A 13,037-nucleotide genomic window follows, 5' to 3' on the forward strand; every position below is an offset into this window, starting at 1 on the left:
GCCAAAAGGGCATTACGTCATATCTTCGTTTCTATTGGTCCGATTGTGACGTAAGAGGGCTCGTTGGAACGGGGAGGGGATAACGAATAAGTTGAGACAAAAAACAAAGATGGCGGCAGTGTCAAAAGGGCATTACAGCATATCTTCGTTGCTATTGGTCCGATTTTGACGTATGGGGTGTCAAATGAAAGCGGCGGCGACACAGAAGCCAACTGTCAATTCTTCTTCTGTCAACGTTCAATATTAACTGTCAATTCTTCTTCTTTTCCGTATAGTGCCTAACAGAACGTGACATTTGACGTATGACGTGACAAACGAAATAAATAAGAAGAAGAATTGACAGCATCATGACAAACTAAAAGAAGAGGAAGAATTGACAGCAACATGACAAACTGAAAAGAAGAAGTTGACATGACAAACGAAAAGAAGAAGAATTGACAGCAACATGACAACTAACAGAAGAAGTGACAATGGCTTAACAAAATGAAGAAGAATTGACAAACCGGAAAGAAGAAGAAGAATTGACGGCTGCGGAAAAGAAAAAGAGTTGACATGACAAACGAAAAGAAGAAGAAGAATTGACAGCAACATGACAACTAAAAGAAGAAGTGACAATGTCTTAACAAAATGAAGAAGATTTGACAAACCGGAAAGAAGAAGAATTGACGGCTGCGGAAAAGAAGAAGAAGAAGAAGGTGACGTGACAAACGAAAAGAAGAAGTGACGATGGCTCGACCCAAAGTAGAATTAACAAACCGAAAAGAAGAAGAATTGATAGCAACAAGACAAACGAAAAGAAGAAGAAGAAGTAACAATGGCACAGCACAATGAAGAATTGACAAACCGGAAAACAGAAGAAGAAGTGACACACCGAAAAGAAGAAGAATTGACAGATGGCTTGACACAAAGAAGAAGAAGAAATTAAATACGAGTTTATTATTCATAAAATTCACATCTAATACTAAGTATTAAATAGAATTTCATTAGTCACACAAAACGAATGTGTCAGCGGAAGCAAGGCACATTCCCAATCTCATATTACACCTGTAACATGATATTGCAATAGTAAGAATGTAGGGCAATGACCGCAAAAAAGCAACGATTATATTTTTTGCAACATCGCCAGAAACACCTTGCAAATTTTACACGACTCGTTAAAACGGAAATTAAAACTGCAACTTATATAAATAATATTCACATGTCTAATATTGCATTTTAACCTGATATTGCAAAATAAATAAGAATGTATAATATGGCAATGACCGCAAAAAAAAAAAGCATCAATTATATTTTTTAGTATACGATTTCATTATTATGACACAGCACATTCTACCCGACGCGTTAATAACGGAAATCAAAACCGCAAACTCTAGCAATAATATGCACATGCCGTTTCAAAGAATCCTGCAAGTACATACATGTAAATTTTAATGCGTCATCAGATTAACCTACTATATAAATAGAAATCGGGGGATAGCCAGTTCATTGAGTTTCCGACAGGCATAAAGTACACCAATTGTGTCCGAACCACAGTTTCTGAACGTGTCGCTAGTTAGTTCGCAGTGCAGTGATAAATACTGAATCAAGGTAAGCTATCTTTGTTGTTCATATTAAATATTTTTTCTGTATGTATTTGTTGTGTACTTGTGTTTCATGTCTTAAATATTTTTTAAATAAGTTCTTGTGTTAGTATTATGTACTTGTGGTTCTTTTATCTATGTTTAAAATAATTACGTGCAAAAAAAATTCACGTCTACTGTGCTTTAATAATTGTGGACTATTTCTATTACTCTCTCCCCAATTTTCTTTTGCCGGCCTTCTATATACTTGTGTTTCTTTTATCTATGTATTTTTAAAATACTTACGTGCAAAGAATTTCCCTTCTCCTCTTCTTTAATAATTTGTGGATTACTGTTTTCTATTTCTCTGTGTTCCCAATTTTTTGTCGGTCTTCACAATTCACAATTTCTTATTTTTACACGATCACATTATTTTGTTAATGTAAATTATCGATTTTTTGTTTTTAATGTCTCTGTTTTTGTTACGTACTTCTGTGGATTTTGTTTTCTCTAAACTATTATTTATAGGAAAATAGTAAGATTTGTGCACGTTTTCTAGCAATTGTTTCTTATTGTTTTAGATGGATTTAACAAAAATAAATGCCGTTTCTTTGGTTGCAGACCGTAAACCAATAATTAAATTAAACGAACTACCAATAAACGAGCCACAAAAAGTAATAGACGCCAAGCTGGTGAAAAATAAATTTGGCCAAGTAGTTTTGCTGGAACTGGAGGAGAACGTTGTGTTCCTGCCAAATAGAGTCACAAACGTATATACTCCATTCATCTCTGACTTTGCAACTAAGAAGTATTCCATTATATTTCGAGGACTGATCGATACCGGATACCACCGCCCATCAGCAAAATTTGAGATAATAGACAACTAGCTATTAGAATAAAGGAAAAAGGGTAAGTGATCTTGTTCTTTCTTGTATCTTTTGTGTTTGAGTAGCCATGCAACATAAACAAGTGATCAAACAGTCTGATGATTTGCTTCACATTATTAAAACGCTTCGTAAAATAATGTTTGACAAATTCACTGATAGGGACCGTAAAGTGTGGACAAGACGTGTAAATAGTCAAATTTGGAGATGCAATAAAGTTATTAAAAACAATAAGCTACCCATTGGAACAGTTAGAAAATTGCAAACTAACATAGGTCATTTTAAGCATTTTAGACAAATTATTTTAAATTTCAATAATAAACATGTTGGGATGGGGTTTAGTTCAAAATTACGCAATAGAGTTAAATGGGAAAATGTTATGTCGTGTTTTGCCAGTCGAATTAAAACCGGTGTAATAGTAAATTTAACTCATAAGGACATTGGCCAATTTTTAGAGGATGCTTATACTGTTTTTAGCAACAAAATTAAAATTATTTTGAAAACACATAGAATACTTAAAGTCAATACTGCATTTTGCGGGGAGTTCATTAAAAAATCAAGTGATAGTGAAAGTGTAGATTTAAAATATTTTAATACGAAAAATGCTATTATAGATACATCGACCGATTTACATCTTTGGTTTCGTGAAAATGTTAAAGATAAAATTTATACAAAGCTGTCCGAATTTGCAGAAAAAGATTCAGGAGCCGCGCTGTCTAAAGTAATTTCATTAGAGGTTAATATTAATAGAGTGGACATAGGAAACGGTTCGTCCTTCATTGACTTGCCAAAAGAGATTAGTAATAAAAAGGCTTGTATCAATGTTCGTAATTTTGATCAAGCATGCTTTTATTGGTCAATAGTTAGTGCTTTGTATCCTGCTAACAAAGATGCTCAAAGAGTATCCAAATATCCACATTATTCTACTATTTTTCAAACGGACAAATTAGAAAGCCCAATGCCATTAAATCAAATTTCAAAATTCGAAAAACTAAACGCCATATCAGTCAATGTTTTCGTATTAGAATTAAATATAGTTAAGGACAAACAATTTTACGAAGTAGTACCTGCCAGACTGACACCAACAAAGTTGGAAAAGCATGTTAATTTGCTTCTTGTGCAAGATAAATATTTTCCAAAATTAAATGATTACGATGCTCCTCCAGAAGATGACGATCAGACGGAAATACGTTTTCATTATTGTTGGATTAAAGATTTGGGAAAATTAGTACAGTCACAAGTGAATAAGAGCAAAAGTAAAAAATATATTTGCGATCGTTGTTTAAACCACTTTAGCAGTGAAATCAAACTAGCAGAGCATGAAGAAATGTGTTCGGATATGAATAAATGCAAAATGACTGTTCCTAAATATGATCATGTGGGTTTTCGCAATTTTACGTACAAACAAACAACTCCGTTTATAGTTTATGCCGATTTTGAATGCCAATTACATAATTTTACGGATTCCAATGTCAAATTGAGTAAAACAGCAAAATATCAGAAACATGTACCTTTTAGTGCAGGTTATTATTTTAAATGTGCTTACGATGACAGTTTATCTTATTTTAAGAGCTATAGAGGTGAAAATTGCATGGAGTGGTTTGCAAAAGAAATGGCTGAAATTTCCAAATTTGTAAATTCCAAGTTGAAAACAATTATACCTATAGCCGAAAAGACTAATACAAATGGAGCGACTGTTTGTCATATTTGTGAGAAACGCTTTTTGGCTACAGATACAATTGTAGTAGATCACAACCATTTTACCGGAGAGGTACGTGGATTTGCACACCAAGCATGTAATTTGAACTTTAAAAAATTATTTGTTGTTCCCGTGGTTTTTCACAATTTTAGTGGTTACGATTCGCATTTTATGATTATTGATTTATGCAAACATGGGCACTTGAGTCTACTTCCAATTAATAAAGAAAAATATATTTCATTTACATTACACTCTGACGAACATCAAATTAAATTACGATTTATTGATTCACTAAGATTTATGGGAGCTTCACTCGACGAATTAGCATCAATTTTAGACACATCGGAAAAGAAGATTTTAAAACGAGAATTTAGTAATTTAGATGATGATACATTCAATTTGTTAACTTGTAAAGGAGTATTTTGTTACGATTATATCGATAGCGTGGAAAAATTAGATGAAACTTCTTTACCCAACATTAGGCATTTTTATAATAAGCTAAATAATGAATATATTAGTGAAGAGAAGTATGCTCATGCGCAGAATGTTTGGAATAAATTTAATTGTAAAAATTTGGGTGAATACAGCGATTTGTATTTGAAAACAGATATTCTGCTGCTGGCTGATGTGTTTGAGCAGTTTCGACAAAAATGTCGAGACACGTATAAACTAGATCCTGCTTGGTATTATACCATGCCAGGATACACGTGGGATTGTATGCTGAGATACACAAAATGTAAATTAGAATTGCTAAAAGATGTGGATATGATTTTGTTCATGGAAAAAGCCATAAGAGGCGGAATATCTGTTTGCAGCAACAGGTATTCGGAGGCCAACAACAAATACATGTCGACGTATGACCCCACACAACCCTCTAAATACATCATGTATTTAGACGTGAATAATCTGTATGGCTGGGCCATGAGTGAGGCTTTACCAATAGGAGGATTCAAATGGATTGAAGATGGTACCAAATTTGGTGTTGCATCAAAATCCACTAATCTTCCCGAAGGTCATATTGATATTATGTCAATACCAAATGATGCGAAAGAGGGCTATTTTTTCCAAGTTGACTTGGAGTATCCACGCGAATTGCATGATAAACACAAAGATTTTCCATTTGCTGCCGAACACCGCATTCCGCCCGGTTCAAAATTGCCAAAGTTAATACCAACCTTATATCACAAAACAAAATATATTATTCATTATAGAAATCTTAAACAGGCATTAGAGAACGGTTTAATTTTAACAAAGATACACAGAGTGTTGAAATTTAAACAATCTGCGTGGCTGCGACCATATATTGAGTTAAATACCAACTTACGAACAGCAGCCACAAGTAGCTTCGAAAAAAATCTCTTTAAATTAATGAATAATGCTGTGTTCGGTAAGACAATGGAGAACATAAGACGTCATCGTATCGTAAAATTATGTAAAAAATGGCATGGAAGGTACGGAGCTAAAAATTTGATTGCAAGTAGTCGATTTCATAGTCGAACGATCTTTCATGAGAATTTGGTGGCTATCGAACTGAAAAAATCAGAAGTATGCTTTAATAAACCCCTGTATATAGGCGCAGCAATCCTTGATATATCCAAATTATGTATGTACGATTTTCATTATAACTTTATGCTTCCAACGATGGGAGAAGAAAACTGTTCATTGCTGTACATGGACACAGACAGCTTTATTTATGAACTGCAATGTTCAGATGCATATAGAGAGGTTTTAAAAGCATATCCAAGCAAATTCGATACCTCCGACTACGCCGAAAATAACCCATATGACATAGAACGATTAAATAAAAAAATCCCTGGATTAATGAAGGATGAGGCAAATGGGAAAATAATTACACATTTTATTGGGCTAAGATCAAAAATGTACACATTTAAAATGCAAATAACAGACGTGGAGAGGGAAAAAGAAAGACAACGCCTGGAACGAAAACAACTAAACAAAGAGAGAATTGAAAGCGACGTAAGCAATTTGGGAATAACCAAAAAGGCAAAAGGAGTGAAATATAATGTCGTTCGAAATAAAATTACGTACGAAGACTATGAAAAATGTCTTAAAGAATTCAAAATTCAAAACGCAAGCCAAAGATGTATTCGGTCATATCAACATTCAGTATTTAGCATCGAACAATCCAAAACGGCTCTAAGTCCTTATGACGACAAGCGGTACTTAATACCAAAATCATTTAATACGCTTCCGTGGGGGCATTATAATACATAAAACGGCAGTGTCATCACTAAACATTTATTTGTTGTTGTTGTTGCAGAAATACAGCAAAAGAAAAGATGGTAACAACATTACGCACACAATCTATAAAAACTATTTGTGAAAATATCTTGAACATAACTGAATTTGTTGAGATGTCACCACTGCCGTGGAGCCTTACTGTAGAAATTTGTAATAATTATAGTATTTATCGCTTTCGAAAATTATATGAAACTGATTATTTGCATAAAATACAAATATGTGATCAAATAGATTTTGAACAAACAAAACGTGAAAACGAAGCAGAAAGAAATCATCTTTGTGAGTCAAATTATTATAAAGAGAAAGAACTTAATATGTATTGTGTTTGTTTTTCTGCATTTGTAGCAGATGCTATTGCTTTAAACTTTTGTTTTAGCTGTTTCAAACTTTTCCGAAACGTACTTAAATCAAAAAATAAATGTTATGGTTATGAACAGGTTCTTAATTGGAATGAATATCATGAATATGAAATAAAATATTTGTATGATTTAACAGATAATTGGTGTCAAAATTCGTTTGATCACGTCTTGTTTGATACAACTTGGTCCTTTCAATGTAGATGCTCAATGCATAAATAATTTTCTTCTTTTTGCGCAGTATATGGTTACTTAAAAAAAAAAGAAAAGATCACTTATCGCAAAGTTTTTGTAAATTGTATATAAAAAATATTATCCATTGTATAATGTAATTTTTATTAATAAAATTGTTTAATCTTAATTTTTGTTTGTTTTATTTATATTAGGTAAAAATAAAAGACAACATATTTATTAATATTATTTATTCACAACTATCCAAATCATTTACAACTTTATTGCTATAATACCATACATATTCATTCAAAGCTTGACTTAACAAAGTATCTGGAGAAATTTCACAAAACGCAGTTAAAGCGTGAAGTCGACTATATAAACTGTTACTCTTATGACAATTTTGCTGAATAAAGTATACAACATTTCTATAATACGAAAAAAACTGTAAATTGTCCAATAACGACACTCGTTGAGACACTAAATCAATGTTTGCTCTCAGGATCTGGCTTACATCATCTTCACATAAATAATATTCGATTCCGTGTTTCTCGATAGTCAGGAACTTTACATTTTCCATTACCAATTGTCTTAGTTTGCAGAAATCACCACACTCAAATTCGATTGGATCATACTCATCGGCATAGGTCGGCAAAGGTGGTATGAAAAATTCTTCCATAATTTGTATAAACATCTCAATTAGGGTAGTCCACTCGAATGTGTTTAAACTGATTCTTGTAAATTTACCATGTTGGTACAGAATAATGGATGGAGAAAACTGTCGAGCTGGAGATAGGCCAATTTTTATGTGAAAACATCCTATTGGATAGGTAGTTTCCAATAAATAATATGGTTCATCTTTGGCAGCTTCTTCATATTTTTCCAGTACTCGATCTAATTCAGCGTCGTAGATAATTGTCTCTTCACTTTCGTATCCGCTATCTTGAGAAGTCATAGTACTGCTGTTGCAACTGAATACACAAGTCGGTTGGAGAAACTCAAACTGAATGTGACGGATGGTTGCTGAGAGAATTTATACTTTTTCAATCCCCCACTCTTTGCGTGTAATTGTCAGCATTTTCTAAAAAATGTATGTCTACGCGGCGTATCGAAATATAGATCCTTAAACTACATCTGAACTAGTAATCCAGCTGTTGTGTTTGCTATCCAATCCTAACCATTTAACATACATTTTATTGCCTTTTCGTCTAAGTACTTTTTCAACCAAGTAAATGTCGGGATTTTTTGTTTTCTGTAATTCTTCTTCGTAAAACCCGCCGCTAATCGGTGTACCTTGCATGTCTTCGAGCAAATACGTTATAGGATTCGTTATCTTAACTTGTACAATTCTAAATAATTCTGTAGTCCAATTGGGCGTGTAGGCCTTTTCAAAGAAATGTTTTGCCTTTGATATACGTACAATGTCGCCAACTTTAAATCTCCGTGGACCGGCAATCTTTAAATGACTATAATTTTTGTTTAAAATGGCTTTTTCATTGGATTTGTTGACATGAGATGGCTTGTATCCTGTTTTACTGTGCTTTGTATTGTTGTATTCCTCAGTGACTGTAGGTAGTGCATCTAGCCATTTGTATGATCCATGTAAACTAAAATACTTGTACAACTTTGCTTTCAACGTTCTAATAACTCTTTCACAAATGGCAGCCTTCTTAACCGTGTATGTGCTGTAATGATTAATTTCGTGTTTTTTCATTAAATTTTGAAATTTTCTGTTGTAAAATTCGGTTCCCTGATCAGATTGTAGGTTTTTCGGAACTCTTTGAGTACGGGCGAGAATATCCGAAAATGCGCGAGTAATTTCCTCACCTGTTTTGTTCTTTAGAGGACGTGTCCAAACAAATTTTGAAAAACAATCAATTACAACTAGTATTAGTTTGTAATTTTTATTTTGGTGCGCATAAGGACGCATTTCAGCCAAATCCATCTGCCACAAGTCATCGATTCCTTTGATTATTGTTCGTCGACGAGGATAGTTTTTTCGTGATGGTTTATGCAACTCATACACCACCTGTTCCTTTTCTTTAGACATTTTTATAAACGACTTTCAATTGCTGTTAGGCGGGTATCTATATTCATCGAATGAAGGTTGTCTACTACATCCTGTAATGCCGCGTTCATTTCTTTTATCTTCTTTTCCATCTTCATATCGTATATCGCATGATGTGCAATGGTTTCTGCAGCCGATTTTATATTCTTATCCGTATCCTTTTTTAGTGTATTCAAATCATCTTTGAATATTTTTTGCAACTTTTGCTCGAGAAGTGGAACTGTGGTTTTATGAAGCTCTTTTCTTACTTCGTTTAGTTCCATGGTTAAATTCTTTATATCATTAGTTTTTTGCTGCAACAACTTATTTACATTATTCTCCGTGTCCTTTTTTAGTGTATTCAAATCATTTTTCATTATTTTCTGCAACTTCTGCTCGAGAAGTGGAACTGTAGTTTTATGAAGCTCTTCTCTTACTTCATTTAGTCCGATGGCTAAACCTTCTATCTCCCCAGTTTTTTGCTGCAACAACTCACCATGTGTTTGAATTAATGGTGACTGTATGTTACGCAACTCATTTATTTGTGCATCGACGTATTTTTTCGTTGCAGCATCACCATTTTCTGATGGATCCTTGACATTGCAAATTTTCACATTTTCGGCATTAATATTTCCGTCAGAAGTATGTGGAAATGTAACTCGCGTCACCTTTTGAGCGCTACCACCACCACCACGAGAATGATGACCGAATTTGTCGACACTCATAATGGAAATGATATTGTCATTCCCAGTTACTCTATTATATTAGCTTCTTTTAGTTCATTGATGATGGCTACAATTTCGTTGTCGAGAGATGTGTTGCCGGCGTCTTTCGAAGCCACCAAGAGTTGAAGACGATCCACCAATTCATTTGGGTCGTCCCAGTAAATATATTCCCTAGGCAAATCATTGTATGTCAAATGCGTAGGTAATCCAGAACCGACATCTCCTCTACTAGTTTCTGTATGACGACGTTGAGGTATTAATGATGGAAGATTAGGTTTAATAATTTCCTTCCACTTGTAGCCGTGGGTTCCCTTTAGTGTACCATCCCGTCTTTTATGAGCGCCGGTTATATCCAACAATGAAATATAGTCTTTAACGTCTTCTTCTTTAAAATGATCAGGGTCTTTGTAAAATATTAACTCATATAGTCCACGTGTCCCTTTAACATATTTTCCTTTCGTTACAATCCTACCATCCCGAGTGAAATTAATATCAGTGGAACCAAGTGCCCATTTTGCCGTTTTGCTATCATAGGTTGGACCGTATACCTTATCTATTTGATCTGAAGATATCCCGTGATTTATCACGTAAGGTTGAATTAGAGAATGATATTGGTCTAGGTAATCTTGAAATACTTGTTCGGATACTTCATCTTGCGATTGGTTTGTTTCTATGTTATCTTCGTATTCTTCATCTTCTTTATCGTTGTTTTCAAACACATCTCCATCACTTATAAATGATAATGGTGGTGTAGGATTTTCCTCTCTATCTGGCTCTTTTTTTAGTCCTACTTGTTCCTTTTTCACCTCTTCTTCTTCTTTTTTAACTTGTCTAAACTTGTTATCGATAGCATGATGCAACGTTTTTGATGATTGCGCAATATTCTTGAGTGGTTTCGAGATTGGTTTAAAAAGTTTATTTAGTGACTCATCTTGTTCTGTCTTGCCTAATTTCAATGCCAAATATTTTTTGCGAATTGATCTAGCCAATTCGGCAACTTTCTTCTTGCGCATGGCAATGGCGACCGCATCATAAGACATTTTGTTGACAACTAAACAATACATCAACTTACAATTTTATATATTTATCAAATCCTTTGCGGTATCGGCCATTGTTAAGGGGAAAATCTTTCATAATGACCAAAGTACCATAGCGGTCTGTCGTCCAACATTCTGAACACATTTTTTTAAATTCATCAAACGACATGTCTGGCGATACGTGTTCATCAAATATATGCTTCAAATTTATCTCGTCCTGCTTGAATAATACAATCATGTTACAATTGTCTCTTATTAGCTGCTTCGGTATTTTTGAATATGTTTGACATAAATAAGCGGCATCGATATTTTTATGTCTGCACATGGAATAATACTCGCGAATCTTCTGTTGACCATCACATGCAACATCGTCAAATAAAAAAATTGAGTTTGGTTGTGCTTCATCTGGACTGATAATTTCTTCATTGTCTTTGAATGGAAAGTACCCAACACCTTTGACTTGGGCTATTACATCTTGCAGTAGTTGGTATTTCGGTTGAAAAAGGGATTTCGAATAAACATAGACATTTTTGAATTTGGCGCCATTCGGATTAAATAATAGTGATAGCATGACATTCGTTTTTCCGCACCCACTTGGACCGCAAATAATGGCTCTAAATGAGTTTGGTAGCAATTTACCATGTTTACTGACTGTCACTTTCTGGACAATGTCCAGATTATCAATTGGCAACGTCTGCTCTTGTTGAACGATCTTCATCGTGTGGCAAGTGTAGTACATAAGTACGGCAATATATTATAGATGTCATCACTTGCATGGCATCAGTCCAATGTTGGTCGTCGAAGGAGGAGGTCTCGTGAACTCTTTAATTAATAAACTGCCATTTGAGCTACATATTCCTGGCGGTTATCAGTACTGTGGACGTAAGTAACTTTGCGACAATTTTGTTGTGTTTTATAAGTAAAAAAAAAATACGTTCTTTATAGCTGGAACAAAACTACAAAAACGTCTTGCACGTGGAGATCCAGGTATTAATCCATTAGACGCAGCTTGTAAACAACACGATATCGCTTACTCGCAGCATTCATCTCTCGAAGAACGTCACAAGGCCGATAAAGAATTGGAAAATAGAGCCTGGGAGCGATTCAAGTCGAAAGACGCTAGCTTTGGTGAAAAAACTGCTGCCTTACTTGTAACCGGTGGAATGAAGACGAAAAGAAAATTGGGAATGGGATGTCAGTTACGTCGTGGAAGAAAGGGGCGTTACTCTTTCAATCGCGATGTTGTCTCAAAAATTGCAAAGTCCATGAAGAGAGGAGCATCGTTACACGATACTGCTTTGACTGCTGTACGAATTGCAAAATCCATAATCAAAAGACTTGGCGGCCGAAAAGAAATTGATGTTCCTCGCGTACTACCACTAAAATCTGGAGGTTTCCTACCCCTCATACCTCTCTTTGCTGGTCTTTCGGCACTGGGGGCTTTAGCAGGAGGTGCTGCGGGGGTGGCAAAAACTGTGGTCGACGCAAAAAATGCCCAAAAGAAATTGGAGGAGGATATACGTCATAATAAGGCAATGGAACATATCGGTTCGGGTCTGTACCTACGTAAGAAACCCAGAGGCGGATTCGGCTTGTATTTGAAAAAAAACTTCCAATAAAGCTGCCCAATCGTCCGCTGTACGACTTGGACATTGCACATTACGCGAAAATACTTAACATACCACATTTTCGAGGAGTTTTCATGAATGACGCTCTGCCTAGAGACGGTCCTCGACAACGAGAATGTGCAATAGTTAACTTGGATGTGTCCGCGCATAACGGAACACATTGGGTAGCATATAGAAAGATAAACAACGACGTGGAATATTTCGATTCATTTGGTAATTTGAAGCCGACCAAAGAACTTGTGAAATATCTGGGTGCACGTGCCAGAATTTTCTACAATAATCACCAGTATCAAACTTACAATCAAATCGTTTGTGGGCATTTATGCTTAAATTTTTATATAATGGACAGTAGTAGATTGCTTATGTCCCATATGTTTCGCGAAAAATGTTTTACGGAATATAGTGAAGAAGAACTAAAACACATACCGCTAGAGTATATTATACGGACTGTTAGACCTTCAGAATTGTTAAGTATATGGCATAAATTACCTGGGGAATATCGAGGAGAATTTAACTTGCAGATACTACTTCCGTGCTTCGTACATTACAACAGACCAGATTGGAGGACTCACTGGGATGGACCACCCGATTCTCAAGCATCTTGTCATTTATGTAAACTTGCTTTAGAACAAATAAAAAATATGTGAAAAAAAAAATTGGTGTTTATTC

General features: G+C 34.8%; 1 protein-coding gene across 1 annotated transcript; it reads left to right on the forward strand.

Moving 5' to 3' along the window:
* Nucleotides 1-4,442: 4,442 nt before the first annotated feature.
* Nucleotides 4,443-6,377, forward strand: LOC126883585 (uncharacterized). Its single transcript, XM_050649234.1, has one exon. It carries the CDS (start codon nucleotides 4,443-4,445, stop codon nucleotides 6,375-6,377), a length of 1,935 nt encoding a protein of 644 aa, XP_050505191.1.
* The last annotated feature ends 6,660 nt before the right edge of the window (nucleotides 6,378-13,037 follow it).

The sequence above is a fragment of the Diabrotica virgifera genome, chromosome 4 (genome assembly GCF_917563875.1).
Source record: "Diabrotica virgifera virgifera chromosome 4, PGI_DIABVI_V3a".
NCBI classification, from domain to species: Eukaryota; Metazoa; Arthropoda; class Insecta; order Coleoptera; family Chrysomelidae; genus Diabrotica; species Diabrotica virgifera.